General features: G+C 45.1%; 1 protein-coding gene across 1 annotated transcript in view; it reads left to right on the forward strand.

Moving 5' to 3' along the window:
* Positions 1-12,531, forward strand: part of Frmpd1 (FERM and PDZ domain containing 1) — an 85,178-nt gene extending 72,647 nt beyond the window's left edge. Inside the window, exons 9-16 of the mRNA XM_090330276.1 lie at positions 522-641; positions 1,674-1,810; positions 3,630-3,756; positions 3,901-3,996; positions 4,932-5,114; positions 6,159-6,306; positions 7,839-8,645; positions 10,074-12,531. Coding sequence (XP_090186402.1) covers positions 522-641; positions 1,674-1,810; positions 3,630-3,756; positions 3,901-3,996; positions 4,932-5,114; positions 6,159-6,306; positions 7,839-8,645; positions 10,074-12,403 — 3,948 coding nt within the window. The 3' untranslated portion in view covers positions 12,404-12,531. The remainder of the gene's footprint in view (positions 1-521; positions 642-1,673; positions 1,811-3,629; positions 3,757-3,900; positions 3,997-4,931; positions 5,115-6,158; positions 6,307-7,838; positions 8,646-10,073) is intronic.
* Positions 12,532-15,996: the final 3,465 nt, after the last annotated feature.

A 15,996-nucleotide genomic window follows, 5' to 3' on the forward strand; every position in this document is an offset into this window, starting at 1 on the left:
TGGTGGGCTTCTGAAGCTGGAGAGCAAATGAGGAAGGATGACCTTGGGGAAGACGTTCTGGGTATCCATCGTTGCTTCTAAGCACAAACCCCGGTCTTTCACCTGTTGGAAGCTTTGGGGCTTGCAAATCTTTTTGTTATTACTTGTATTGTCTTTATAGCGGAAAGAAAAATTCCTAAGACAGTGGAGAAGTCAAAGGGGCTGAAGGGTATGCAGACCATATTGTTCTCTATGGAAAAGAACACACACGGGTCGATGTAAATATATAGCAAGATTATCTCTGGAAGAGCTCCTAAGAAACTGAAAAGAGGACCCCAGAGATAGATCAGTGGGAAACCAAACTCTTTGAACCTTTTATATTTTGTATGCATGGGAAAAGACAAAAGTCTGATTGTCTTGAGAAGCACTGAAATAGAAGTGGACTCTTTCCCTGTCTTTCTTTTGTGAAGTTGCTTTTGTGGAAGAGCTTGCAGGGGCAGAGGAAATTACAAGATCTACTGTCTCTTCTTTACTCCTGGCAGGTAGTGGAAAGGGAAGAGGCCCATGATTCCCGCTGCCTCTTTAGGGTGTGTTTTGTTCCCAAAGACCCCTTGGACCTCCTGAAAGAAGATCCTGTGGCCTTTGAATATCTCTACCTGCAGGTAACTGGAACGTGCTTCCAGAAATGATGGCGATAGCTTCAGAAATGGCATGTTGGTGTGCACATGTGTGCTGTGCACGTGTCCATGTCCGTGTGTGTGTGTGTGTGTGTGTGTGTGTGTGTGTACCCTGGGGTTTGAACTCAGGACCAGGGCATTATCCTTGAGCTGTTTGTTTATGGCTAGCACTCAACCACTTGAGCCACAGCTCCACTTCAGGCTTTTTTGGTGATTAATTGGAGGTAAGAGTCTCATAGAGCTTCCTACCTGGGTTGCCTTTGAATGACCCTCAGATCTTAACCTCCTGACTGGCTAGGATTACAGACATGAGCCACCTGTGCCTGGCTAGGGTATATCTCTTTCTGGAGAAAAATAGGCCTAGTTTTCCCTCACCTACTTTTTTTCTGCCACTGAGTTGCTGCAATATAACCATGAAATTTAGACTTACTCCTCAATGCAAACAATGTATTTCCTAATGCCATTTAAGGGTCATTACCATTTCCATTTTTATTGCTAAGAGGGATGTTACAGATGATGAAACTGAGTCTTGGAAGGGATACATAGTTTTTTGGATCTTCACTTAGTGGCAGAATCAGAACCTGATTTCTTGACCCCTTAGCCTGATCTGTCTCCTTGGATAAGATTTGCTATATCATTTTTATCTGGACAAAAAAGAGTTAATTTTACAGAAGAAATAATTTAGAATAGGTAAATTGACTTGTCCAAAGTCTTCCAGGAAATAGTAATAACAGGACTTAGTAATAACCACAGCAATAACACCAACACTTTATATTTCTATATTACTATATACATCATACCTGTTTTCCTATCTATTGTTTCATTTAAACCTCACAGAAGTCACACAAAGTAGACCTGACTATCTTCATTCAACAACAGAAGATAACCAGTGCTCAGAGAGTCAGTAACTTAACCAATGTCATACAGCCAAGAACTTTTGCTGCCTTTCACCTGATAGGCACAGGGGACACAAGATGCCTGCTCTTTGTGCTAACTATTGTGTGTCATCTCTTCTAGAGCTGCAGTGACGTGCTCCAGGAGCGCTTTGCTGTGGAAATGAAATGCAACTCTGCGCTCCGGCTCGCAGCCCTGCACATCCAGGAGCGAATCTACGCATGTGCCCAACCACAGAAGATCTCTTTGAAGTATATAGAGTAAGTGTCAGCGGATAGCAGCTGTGCTGCACTTGTGACTCTGTTGGCCCAGGGCCACGATGGCCAAACTCCATGGAAAGCTGATATTCACCCCCGTCCAGCTGTCCTTTTCCTTCTACCCATTTCCCTCTCCACTCTTTTCTACCAGCTTGGCTTCCCCAGATGTTAGAACCTGGCTGTTCCCTCTAGGTAAAAGCCAACTCCAGATGGACTGACACAGGAGTCCCCTTGTAAAGAAGTCTTGGGCTGTCAGTTGACAACTTCAGTGTTAGGCTTTTTCCCTCAAAGGGCAGGGATGTCTTGGAATTCTTTCTAGGGGAATGAATTCTTTCTAATGCAATGACTATTGCATTAGACCCTTAACCAGAACAAGATGCAAGTCTCAGGATCCTCATACCTGTTTGTTTTTTATTTTTTTTATTATTATAAAGGTGATATATAGAGACGGGTTATACTTACGTGAGTCAGGTAATGAGTATATTTCTTTTTGGACGGTGTCATCCCTTCCCTCGCCCTCTCACCTCTCATGTTTTGGATGTCTTTTGCAATGGGCTACATTTTCTGTAAACAGAACATCACGGAAATCCCTTTTGGGGAATGAAGAAGGCTTTAGTAGTAAATTGAAATTAGAGTGTTCAATAGAATAGAGCAATGAAACACCCAGTCCTGGGGCTTGAGCTCAGGGCCTGAGCACCATCCTTTGTCTTTTTCCTCAAGGCTAGCACTCTGCCACTTGCGCTACAGCACCACTCCTGGCTTTTCTATGTATATGATACCGAGGACTTGAACCCAGGTGTTCGTGCACGCTAGGCAAGCACTCTACCACTAGGCCAAACTCCTGGCCCTCACCTCATGTTTTATAGCTTAGAATTGCTCTGAGTGTGAAACACTCAGCTTGTAAACATTCCCCTATCCCACCAAGAGCATCTGTATCTTTTCTGTGCATTAAAACTATGTGTGATGGCGCTGGAGCTTGAATTCAAGGCCTTGTGCTTGCTCTGTTGACACTCTACCACTTGAACACTGGCTTAACTTTTTAACTTTTTGCTAGCTAATTGGAGATGAAGCTAAGTGAACTCTTCTGTCCAGACTGACATTAGACTTTGATTCTTCAGCTCTCAGTCTCCTGAATAGCTAACATTACAGGTATGAGTCACTGTACCCAACCTACCAAATTTTAAAAATAGAACACACCCTAGGTCTGATGTCTTTACTCAAATCTTGAAGGAGTTGAGTCTGGAATGCTGTTTTTTTAACAAGTTTTGGAGGTGCAAGGTTGAGGCTGCGAAGCTAAGACCATTCTGGAGCTTATCCTTGGAGATTCACAGATGCATTGTGCTACTGATCCATAAGAGTGGTTGAGCTACAAATATACCTCAGTGTCTAGCACATACAAGAACTTGAGTTTGATCTCATAACTAAAGAAGATAAGGTATGGTGTGTATATATACAAGCATGTCACGTGTTGTCTTGATAAAGTTGAGAACTCTTGCTTAGATGAATGAAATACCACACCAGAAGTAAACTGCTCACAGAATGGTCAACAACTGGGTTTGACTTCTTGAATGGCTGCAGTGATTTCTGTGGAATGTGCGTGATGTGGGTCTATGAAAGAAAAAACTCAGTATCTATGTATCTATATCCATCCATCCATCCATCCATCCATCCATCCATCTATAATATATTTACTTCTATTGGAGAAAGAGGCTTGTAATTGTGTCAAGGGAACATTAAGTAGTGAATTAAATGCAATTATGCTTTTTATTAGAATCAAGTAGACTGTAAAATAGGCCTCCTTGTCTCTAATTTCTCATGACAGAAAAGACTGGGGAATAGAGAACTTTATATCTCCAACTTTACTCCGAAACATGAAGGGCAAAGACATCAAGAAAGCCATTAGCTACCACATGAAGAGGAACCAGACTTTGCTGGAACCCCGACAGAAGGTAATATAGCCACAATGTCTGCCAGCCTACCCTGCTTTTCTGTAGTGGAGCCGCAGGGAAAACATTCTCAACATTGCTTGGATTTTAGGCAAGTAAATAACTCCAACTTCAACCAGGTTTTTTTTTTCCCCCTTTCTATTTAAGCAACTTATTTCTGCTGCTCAGCTACGTTTAAATTATCTGCAGATCCTTGGGGAGCTCAAGACGTATGGTGGGAAAATCTTTAATGCGACTTTAATGGTACGTAGCAGAGAACCACGGGTGTCCTGCTTGTATGGGACCTTAAAAAAATTCTCTGCAAGGGCCAGGAGTTTAGCCTAGTGGTAGAGTACTTGCCTAGCATGCACAAAGACCCAGGTTCGATTCCTTGGTACCACATCCATAGAAAAGAGCCGGAAGTGTTGCTGAGGTTCGAGTGGTAGAGCTCTAGTCTTGAGAAACTCCAAGGACAGTGCTCAAGCCCAGAACTGGCAATAAATAAATAAATAAATAATTCTCTGCAAATCACTGTATGTTTTAGCCCAGAATGCTCAAGGACACTACCATGTACTAGAATTATTCTACCTTGTTACTAGTAATTAAACGCTAACTGTGTAATCACAGCTACTCAGGGGGAAAGATGCAGAAGAATCAAGAGTTCTAGGCCAGTCCAGGCAAGAGACAGAGAAAGTGAGAATGTTAGAGAGACAGACAGACACAAAGACCGAGAAAGACAGAGAGAGAAAGAGAGAGAGAGAAGGGAAGAGGATATGTTAGACATACTCATTGCTGATGGAGAAGTACAAAAGAAGTGATATGGGAACGATACCAAAGACTTGTTTGAGGAGGTAGATGCTTTCTACAGGCATTAGGTTCTGATGTAAGCTTTTAAAGGTGGGTCAAGATTTTACTTGGTAAAGTGAAGATTTCAAGAGGACATACATGAATACATGAGCAGTGGAAAAGTACTGATTGTGTTTATGCAACATTAGTCCTCATTGGCAAGTCTTATAGGAGATACATTTCTTTTTAATTTAGCTACAGACAGAGCTCACCATCAGTAATAGTTTGGGGGAATGCTGATGATCTAAAGTAGAAATCAAGGATTTGCAGAGTGAGATACCATTTCTTGCATGTACAGTGTTCTTTCATCAGCTTGTGAATGCAAATTAATTTTCTCTTCCATCCTTCCGCAGCTACAGGATAGAGAATCCTACATTGCCATTCTGGTTGGAGCCAAGTATGGAATTAGCCAAATTATCAACAGCAAACTCAACATCATGTCTACTCTGGCAGAGTTTGCCAGCATCAACCGTATCGAGTTGACAGAAGAGTCTGAGAAAGTGAGCATGGTTAAGGTGTATCTTCAGGATATTAAGGTAAAATAGCAGGATAAATTATTATAGGGTAGTTTATATGTGTTTGGATAACAATAAAGTCTAATGTTTCATATCTTCTTTCTAAGGATGACTTGTCTATCCTTTCCCATCTGATGAAAAATGATGTAACAATCCTGGGCTGGGAGTTTAGCCTAGTAGTAGAGTGCTTGCCTAGCATGCTTGAAGACTGGGATTCAATTCCTCAATACCACATACATAAAAAAAGCCAGAAATGATGCTGTGGCCCAAGTGGTAGAGCTCTAGCCTTGAGAAAGCCCAAGGACAGTGCCCAGGCCCTAAGTTCAAGGCCCAGGACAGACCCCCCCCCCCGCAAAAAAAAAGCTGTAATCCTAAGAACATCCCAAAAGGGTTGTTATGTGTGTGTGTGTGTGTGTGTGTGTGTGTGAGAGAGAGAGAGAGAGAGAGAGAGAGAGAGAGAGAGAGAGAGAGAGAGAGAGAGAGAGAGAGAGAATATGGGGGGATGAGGAGGGAGAGAGTGTAAGCTGAGCTAAGCCAGGTGATTTCCTAGTAGAAAGCTCTGAACTCAAAATTTCTTGAGTTCCTAGAAGTAGGTGGGTACTAGAATGGCTGCCTAAGGGTTGTAAGTGGTAGAAATTAAAATGGATAGTCCAGGGTACTTCTTGACCCTCTCTGGAAGATCCTAAATGTATCCTTCTCTCCCTTGGCTTAATTCAACATACTCATGAATGATGATTTGTCCTTCTTACCATCTTCTTCCTCACTCTGTACTTGTCTTTACTTCTTTCCCTTTTCTGGGTGAAATGTTAAAGGGTTCCCATTATATGAGTGAGCAGGGTCGAGTGTGAGGCTAGGGTAGAAGATAGAGAGGAGACCTTGTATAGATGTGATGGGAGGAACTGTGTTCTGGGTGTGTGCCCACACTGTATTTGGAGTCTTATAGATAAGAACATGGAGCACTACACAGAGCATGGCTAGGTTTACTTGGAATCTTTTCTTTGACCCTACAAGGCTTTGTTGTCCCTTGGCCCTTCATAAGCAGAAAAGTTCTCTTTTCCTTCAAAGGTTTTGACGTTGCTGCTGGAATCGAACAGTGCAAAAGACCTAGCCTGCCTGATTGCTGGGTACTACAGGCTGTTTGTGGACCCTGTTACCACCATTTTCCTCTGGCCTGGAAGTAGACAGCAAGTGCACCGAGTATCGGCTGAAGAAGGTAAGGCTCTGAGTCCTGCCCAAAAAGCACAGACCCATTAGCGCAGCCTAAATGGAGTGATGAGTTGAGCCAAGATTTCCTGTGGATGATTTCTCATTTATTTCCAAGTAAACGGGACGTAGGTGATAAATACCAGAAACGCTTCCTTTGTATCTCAAATTCCCCTAACGCCCAGGGACACGACGGAAAGTCTCTGATTTCCTTTAGCATATCCTATTGTATCTCTAACATCCACTGCCTCTTATGATCATTTCTTAGAAATAAGAGGCGATATGTCTTCAGAAAGTGGATGGCTTGGTTCCCTTCCGTGCCGGTGCACTCTTCTGCATTATCTTGAATTACAATAGAAAATTGTAACTTGCCTGTTTAGAAGAAAGAGTTGCTGAAAGTTTTTTGGTTGGTGTTAGGAAGCTTGAACTCAAGGCTTGGACACTGGCCCTGAACATTTTTGCTCAAGGCTAGTGCTCTACTCCTTGAGTCATGGCTCTACTTTGGAATTTTTAGTGGTTAATTGGAGATAAGAATCTCACAGACTTTGCTGCCCCTGCTGGCTTCAAACCACAGTCCTCAGATCTCAACCTCCTAAATAGCTAGGAGTCCAGTGTCAATCTGGAAGGCTGTTTTCTTTTCTTTTTTTTTCCCCGGTGTTTGTTTTGTTTTGTATTTTTAAGGACTTCAAAACGTCAGTAAGGAATAAGGAAATAAGAACACAGACTCCCAGGCCACATCCAGTTTCCACCAGGCTTTTCTTCAATGACACACATGTCCTCAGCTGATTGTTTAATGACTGTCTCTGCAGGGGATAATTACCTAATTCTGTTGTATAAACAGTCTCACATGGCTGCCAATATGATGTCATAGTATGTGGAAGTGGGAAGAGGTCAAGGCATGCACCGTTGTATTGTGTTTCTTTCGTATGAACAAAATTAGCCAAAATCACCTTCCGAGAATAGGCAGATTCAGTACAGTTCGTGTTATCTGTGGAGATTGGTTCTAAAAACTCTGTTGGATAGAATCCACAGATGTTCAAGTTCCTCCTATGAAATGCTGTTGAATAATAGCATTATTAAACCATTCATATACTCCCATATATTTGAAATCACCTGTAGATTACCTAATCCATAGTTTTTGCTGTACCGTTTAAAGAATGGAATCAAGAAAAAAGTAAGCCTGTCCATATGTTCAGCATAGGTGTGTTACCCGGCCTCTCAAAAAATTGTGCTTGTCCTGGGTCTTGAACTCAGGGCCTGAGCTTCTTTTGCTCATGACTAGTGCTCTATCACTGGAGCCACAGCTCCACTTCTAGATTTTTTTTTTTTAGTGCGTAATTTATTGGAGATAAGGGTCTCATGGACTTTCCTACTCAGGCTGGCTTCAAACCATCATTCTCAGATCTCAGCCTCTTAAGTGACTAGGATTATAGGTGTGAGCCACCAGTGCCTGGATCAGTTTCCCCTTTTGTCAGGAGCAGGTGTAGGCACCTGCCAGTCCTGAATGCTGGTTGATAACCTTTGCTGCCTCCTGTGTTATAGGCTATGAGTCTAGAGCCTGCAGTGACTCAGAGGAGTCGTCAGAAGTGGAATGTGTGCTGGAGACTCTCTCTGACCGGCGCCTGGTAAAGTTGGGTCTCTGTAGAACATTTGCTAAAGATGAACCAACTCCTGAGGCCAGCTCCACACCTGAGATGGCCAGAAGGGGCCCAAGTACCAGCGGGGCCAGCAGCATGACAGACAGTGCTGAGTCTGAGGCATCAGACTCAGCCAACACGGAGAGCAGGGGCTGCAGGACCAGCGGCTCGAGCGAGTCCATAAACGCCCTGGAAGAGGATGATCTAGATACTTGCTCCTCCAGCAGGTCTGGCTTTTTCCACTTTAACTCCCCAGGCTTCCAGGAGGCTCTGGATTGTGATAGCCAAGAAGAGACTAGCAGGATTGAGACCAGTGGCTTCCTCTGTCTCCTAGACTTGGCAGAGCCTGTCAACCCTCAGGGCCAGAAGACAGAATGTCCCCAGGGTATAGCTCCCGAGGCCTGTAACTGGGGAGCAGAGTTAAGTGCAAGCAAGCTGGACCCCAGGCTCTATGAGGACAGCCCGAGGGACTACTACAGTCTCTGCTCCAGAGTCTCCCCTGCCAGCCACCTGAGCGACAGTTCAGAGAGCACTGCTTCCCGACAGGGCGGGGGCCCAGCTGCGTGGGGCCAGCAGGGCTGGATAGAAGTGCAGCCTGGCACCACACCGGAAGCCCTGGCTCTGTCCCCACCACTGGCCTATGAGGATGGAAGTTCAGATGAGGAATACTTTGATGCAGCTGATAAGCTCACGCCACCAGACACCCTGGAAGGTAAGCCTTCCACTGCAGCCTTCAGAAGGCACGAACTCCTAAGGGCCCAGGGCTAAGCTGTGAGGGAAAGACAGATAAGCACAAAAGGTCCCTGTCCAAGCTAGCGAAGGCAGATCTGAATCTGTGGCCCATTCACAGGTATCATGGCTTCAGGTCAGAGCTACAAGGCAGACTGGGAGAATTGTGGACAAGCAGAGATGATGGGTACATTCCACAGTGGCAACCAAGGAAGTCTCCATGGATGAGTTGCCAAATGGTCTAGAACAAGAAGAAAAGGCTTGGACAGCAGTGCCCAGCAGAGGGAGTGGTTGTGTCTTTGCGGGGCCCGTGATTACTTCAAATGAATATTGAAGCCAGAAGAATGTGACAGGCACACTGTGGGTGATGCTGAAGTTCTTTTGGAGACCCCAAAGAAGTAGGGGATCCATTGATTTTTTATCTCATGTTTCTCATACTCCACACTCTAGCAGAGTTAGCAGAGTGTGGAGTGTCTTTCCACAAAGAATGGCTTCCCAAGCCAACCTTAAACTAGCGTTCATTCTCTGTCTCTGTCTCTGTCTCTCTCTGTCATTCTCTGTCTCTGTCTCTGTCTCTCTCTGTCATTCTCTGTCTCTGTCTCTGTCTCTCTCTGTCTCTCTCCCCTCCCCCCCTCCGAACTCTGAAGGAAAAACACTGGAAAGCAACACATACATTGAGGGTGACCTCTTGGGAGCTGCCCTTTCCTTTCTTTCTCAGCCTTTTCCCCAGGGATTTCTATCCCTCTCAGAGAGGAACAGCTGTGAGTGAGCTGTGAGACCTTCTGTGACATGGCCTGTGCCTGTCCCTCACTTTCTCTGTATTCTTCCACACAGACTCGTGCATGCGCGCGCGCACGCGTGTGTGTGTGTGTGTGTGTGTGTGTGTGTGTGTGTGTGTGTGTGTGTGTGTGTGTGTGTGTTGGTATTGGGGGCTTGCTTGCACTCAGATCCTAGGCATTGTCTCTGAGCTTTCCTGCTCAAGGCTAGTGCTCTACCCTTTGACCCATGAGATTCTTAGCTCCAATTAACCACCAGAAAACCAGAAGTGGTACCATGGCTCAAAGTGGTAGCCTTGAGCAAAAGAGTTCAGGGACAGCACCCAGGCCCCAAGTTCAAGCCATCCGTGACTGACAAAAAAAATAACTATTATTATATCTGACTAGCAGACCATTGAAGAGAAGTCATTCTCAGAAAAGAAATTTTAGATTCTGTGACCAAAACTCCAAAAAAGGTTTATCACAATTATCCCCATCTTTCAGATGAGGAAACTGAGACCAAAACTCAGCTTGCCTAAAGTTACACAAACCAACTAGAATTTTAATCCAGGCAAGTTTAAGTGTCGAACCTAAGCTCTATATATCATTATTCTTTTACTCTTATACACAATTTTTTTTTCTGTCTTGACTCCCAGGGCCTAGAATGGAAGAATCCAGTGCCACAAGCTTGCAGAATAAAACTAGCACCTGCAACCCTGAAGATGGCTCACATCTTGGGCCAGATGGAAGAGAGCCAAGCAGGAGGGGAGGTGTGAAGAAATATGCCAAGACCCTAAGAAAAAGAAGATCCTTCCTGCAGACTGATTATACCTCTCAAGTCTCCTTTCCCCTCCTGCCATCAACCTCTCTGGAAAGCATGGACGATGTGTGCTACTATGACAGGGAGCCCTACCTGACCCTCGGTGCACCTTCCCCCACCGTGTCCTCTCTACAGGACATGCAGAGTGAACCAGGCCTCCTGGAGACCAAGGCCCTGGGGCTGCTGGCTTCCCTGAGGGAGACCAAGAGCAAAAACCCAGCCTCCAGGGTCATGGAGATGGAGCCAGAAACCATGGAAACCAAGTCAGTCATTGACTCCCGTGTGTCTTGTATTTCTGCCATTCGCCTCCGGATTGATCCCAGCAATAAGGACAGTCGTGAGGGGCCACCTCAGGCAGCCTCTGCTGACCCTTCCTCGGCTATCAAGCCTTACATTCCCAACCCAGGTTCCCCTGACCCAGAGGTGGCTCAGACAAAGGCTTTCCAAATCTCATCTCCATTTCAAGACCTGGATAGCACTGCACCCAAAGAAACAGCCACAGAGCCGGAGGAGAGTACCTTCCCCCTCTCCACTGCTAGCCATAACTCTGATGGTCCAGAGCCACATAATATCTCTGCAGGAGACACAATGGAGCTGGGAGATGTCCAGTTGGAAATGGGATCTTTTTTTACATGTCAAGCACAAGAAACTGCCTGCCAATACACAGAGCCTTTGTTGTCTCCTGGAGATGAGCCTAGAAGTAACAAATGTGAGATGAATTCAGGAGAGGTGGCCTCTGTCTTTACTGAGGAGGAGCAACAAATGGGAAGTGACAGCGAAGTTACAAACAAAAATAGTGCTGACCTATTTCCAGAGAGACCTGGGAAGGCTTCCAGTGCCTCCAGAGGTGATGCGTCAGACACCGTTCTGCAGGCGCTTGATGCTAGTACCCCAGCCGGTGAAATAATTAGCGTCTTCTTAGAGACTCCTGGAACTGAGCAGAGCCCTTCCCCTCTCCCCAGAAGCCCCCAAGTCCAAAGCAGTGCTCCCCACATCCAAGCCTGCAAAGCCCAAAAACAAAAACTGTTGACAGAGTTGGACTTAGACTCAGATTTCTTACTTGGGGAGCAGACCAGCTCATCAGTTTCTCTTCCAGAGAAAGTCAAGGCAGTGCCACTTAATCATGAGGCAGGGGAGGATGCAGCAACTGGGGACACGTCTCAGCAGATATGCTTAACCCCAGAACCTTCCCTGACAGAGCCACCACCACGTCAAGAGGAGTCCCACCTCTTAGAAGCTTCCAATCATTGCCAAGAACTATCCGAAAGCAAAGGTGACCCTTCTAGCATTTGCCTTTCTACTGAGAAATCTTTCCTGTGCTTTGTCTCAGAGAGCCATCCCGAAGCTTCTGCCAGTCTCACGAGGGCCGTGTCTCTGGGTTTTGCTGGTGTGAATGAGGTGGTGATCCCTGGCCTGGGTATGGAGCAGTGCAGCTGCCAGTTCTCCTATGCCACATGCTTCCGTGCGCCACAGTCTGAGACAGAGGAAGAAGAGGGGGGGACGCAAGCACATCCTGCTGTACCCCTCACATCACCACCTCCAGCAGGAGGTCCAGTGGTTCTGCCCTGGAGGGCTGCTCGGGCCCACAGCTGCAGCACAGCATCCCCATCAAGGAAAAGCCACATCTGGCCAGAGTATTGCTCCAGAGCATTGCGCCAGCTGAAAGCCACCCCCACCAGCACTCCCGAGGGTTTTGTCCAACTCATGGAAAGCTTGCTGGAGATGCAAGACATTTTAGAAGCTTCTTGGGGGGTTGGAAACAAGCATCCTCCAGAAAAGTGCACCTGGCACTTTTCAGAAAGCCGGAACCACCTGTGCATGGGCTCCCAGAAGCTCCTGTCAAGCTGTCAGCACGTGATCAGGATGGACCAGTCCCCCGAGGACATGCAGGGTGCGGTACGTGACACCTTCCTGCACCTGGTCCAGCTGGCTGGCTTGTGCTTCCAGTTCACGGACTGCAGCCGCTGCTCTGCTCGGCACAGAGAAGCAGCTGGAAACCTGAGGGATGTGGTCTACACCTACTATCAGTTTGTAGAAGCTGCAAAATTGACCTGCGAGAAAGGTTACCAGGACCTGAGTGTGAAACTCTTGGCTCGTCAGTGCACGGCCCTCACAGCCGCTGTGTTTTGTTTGACCCAAAAGTTTCGGGCGTCTACTGCCCTGTGAACAGATGAACTGCCCAGGGACCCCCGCTCTGCCTGGACCTTTCAAAAAAGAAAAAAAAGACCCTTTTAATCCTTCACACACTCCCTTCCAATGTTTACTATATAAGTATTCAAATAAACTGCTGCTTAATCTTGCCTGACTCATACAGTGGTGATAAATTTGGGCCAAACATATGCACTCAAAACCTGTCGCTGGCGTCTCATACCTGTAATCCTAGGTACTCAGAAGGGTGAGATCTGAAGGTTGCAGTTAGAAGCCAGTGTGGGAAGGAAAGTCCACGAGACGCTAATTGCTAGTTAACTATTCAAAAAGCTGGAAGTGGAACTGAGGCTCAAGTGGTAGAGTGCTAGCCTTGAGGGGAGAGAAAAACTCGGAAACAGTGTCCAGGCCCTGAGTTCAAGCCCTAAGACCAGCACACAAAAGAAAATAAAAATACATACACATCATATGTATTTAACAAACCTTTATTTGCTTTGGAACATGTAGGAGCTTGGGAATTGCACTGAAAAACAAAAGTCCCTCCTATGATTAGACCTATGGACTGCCTAGGCACTAATTAGTAGACAGTCATCAGTAATGTGTGTACCCAGCACACACTGGGTTGGGGATATGGGAACAAGAGGAACAGGTGGGAATAACTGAAACAGTTTTTGTCTCATCACACTAATCTGGCAATATCTTTTGCAAATAAGGGTGAATACATATGCTGGTTGGTAGATTCTACTTTACCAAGTTTTGGCTTGCTACACTGGTACCGGAAAGCCTTTTCTCCTCAGCTACCTTGATGCAGTTCACATAAATACCACTAGGTGGCAGTAGGTTCCCCCAGTTGCATGGCCAACCACTTCAGATGTATGCATTTTTAATCTGAAATTGACTACATCCCTGTATCTTGTACTCTATTTTTAAGTATACAAAAGGCAAACATAGGGCTGAGAATTTGGCTTAGTGGTAGATTGTTTGCCTAGCACGCATGAAGCTCTGGGTCCGATTCCTCAGTATTACATAAACAGAAAAAGCCAAAAGGGGCATTGTAGCTCAAGTGGTAGAGTGCTAGCCTTGAACAAAAGAAACTCAGGGACAATTCTCAGGCCCTGAGATCAAGCCCCAATATTGGGGAAAAAAAGGCAAACATAAAAGCCCTAGTTCAGGCCCCAGGATTGGCAAAAAGAAAAAAAGAAAAGAAAGGGGAAAAGAAAAAAGAAAGCAAACAACATTTCTTTTTATAGGATCATGTTAGCACTGAAAATAAACGAAGAAACGTTTTGGATAACTTCTTCCCTAATAATACCAGTTGAACCAGTTAAACCTAGTTAGCCATGACAGACCTTGGCCAAACTACTCAGTGTTTTGGTTTTCTTCAGTAAATGGGGATACTAGTACTTTCCACTTGACAGGACACATTCAAGCTAGTAAGTCTCAATAAATGAGAAAACCCTCAACTCTGAAATTTTAAGGATGCCTTTCATAGTCCAAAACCCTCTCCACGTTTTGTTTTTACATTTCAGCAAAACTTACCTCAAGACTCCTTCGGGTATCACTTGCCTTGGATTCTCTGCATACCTAAAGGTGGTTTAGTGCCATTAGAAGTCATCAAAGAATCCCTTTGTCTCTCTGGTGTTTCTGAGCAGTTGTGAGCTCAGTGCTGCTCCTTCTCCAGCAGAGCTCTCCGATTTCTCTCCTATGTCTAGCAAAAGCAGGAACATGGAATGAACGTGTTAGTCAAATACCTAAGCTCTCTCCACTCGAAGCAAAGCAGTACTTGGGCAAAGAGAAGAAGAGCTACCTCTCCTGTGCCATGACAAGTGGTTTTTCAAGTAGTAACTAGTTAATCAGTACAAGATAGCTAGAATGATAATGCAAGAAACAATAGCTTATTGACTCAAAACTATCTGATACTTGTACACTTGCTTCATTTGCCCACCCACATTTGCATTGGTTGATTCATTTCTTTATGGGACCTTTATGAGACACCCATGCCACATGATGCCTGATCCAAGATTAAGGGTCTAACCAATTGCGTGAGAATTCTGTTTTCAAGAGCTCATGGTAAAGGTCAGAAGCTTAACCATGTAAGGCACGCTGTGCTCAGGACCACCAAGAGAGAAGGTGCTGTGCAACATCTGAGGGAGAAATCATTTTGAGGGGCCGGGAGTTTGGCCTAGTGGTAGAGGGCTTTCCTAGCATGCATGAAGACCCAGGTTCAATTCCTTGGTACCACATACATAGAAAAAAAAAGCTGGAAGTGGTGCTGAGGCTCAAGTGGTAGAGCTCTAGCCTTGAAAAAGCCCAAGGACAGTGCTCAGGCCCTGAGTTCAAGCCCCAGGACTGGCAAAAAAAAGACAAGGGAACATGAATTAGAATTGGATATGTAAGGAAGTATTTACTGAGTACCTGCTATGTGTCTGAATCTAGATTTCATAGTACAATTTAGAGGTCAAGAAAGGAGACAAAAATATTTTGTCAGGCCAGGAGTGTGGCCTAGTGGTAGAATGCTTGCCTAGCATTCATGAAGACCCAGGTTCGCTTCCTCAATACCAAATACATAGAAAAAGCTGGAAGTTCTGGCTCAAGTGGTAGAGCTCTAGCCTTGAGAAAGCCTAAGGACAGCGCTCAGGTCCTGAATTCAAGCTCCAGGACTGGTAAAAATAAAAAACAAATATTTAGTCAACAAATATTTTTTTTCTACAGTGGCATTGGGAATACATCCGTGAACCTGGCCGACACTTGCCTCCTAAAAAAGCTTAAGATTAGGAAAGACAGAACAAAAAAAATACATTTCTAAGAGGTTAAAAAGAGACAGATATAAGATTGGGCAGTTTTACTTAGAGTGACCAGGAAAGGGCATTCTAAAGCAGGAATGATTAGGCCTCAATAAGAGCCAACCTAGGAAACATTCGAGGAAAGGTGATAGTATGTGCAAAAGGCCCTTAGTGTATTTGAACCATTTCAAGATTAGTACAGAGAAAACATAACCAGCAAAAGGAGGAGTAGTAGAGGAAGAGGATGGAAGAAGCAGGAGAAAGAGGTGGAAGGCAGAGATTAGATTTTTATACCCAACTAGAACAGGAAGCCACTGAAGGATCTGAAATAGGGATGACACAAATCATCTGGCAAACAGATGTGGTGGGGACAGGGATGAGGAAGCACCAATAGCAGCCAGAAAGTCTTTTCATGAGAGAATGGCTGTGAGCTCATTCAGAGGGAAAGGGACACAAGAGCACGAGGAGGGGAAGGTATGGTTGAGTGCAAGGTTGAAAGAGTCTCTGCATCAGAGCCACTTTGTGATTTTGGCAGGTGGTGGGAAACCAGGGCCAGATGCTGAGCCCAGAAGAGCTCGTCTGGCTCAGGTTTAGAAAACAACCTATGGCAGGGTTATGTTTCATGTTAAGAATCAACTTGAAACATGGATTGAATCTATCAAAAAAAAAAAAAAAAAAAGACCAGCCGAGAGAGTGAATGAAGAAGGAATGCAACAAGGCTTTGATTTCTTGAGAAGAAGATATTTCAGGCACCCACTCACGATAGGGTCTCTGAAATGGTGAGACTCCTAGGGCAGCAGGTGTCAAAGGAAGGGTAGCTGGCAGTCTTTA

This window comes from Megascapheus bottae, chromosome 3 (genome assembly GCF_031878675.1).
Source record: "Megascapheus bottae isolate mThoBot1 chromosome 3, mThoBot2.hap1, whole genome shotgun sequence".
Lineage (NCBI taxonomy): Eukaryota > Metazoa > Chordata > Mammalia > Rodentia > Geomyidae > Megascapheus > Megascapheus bottae.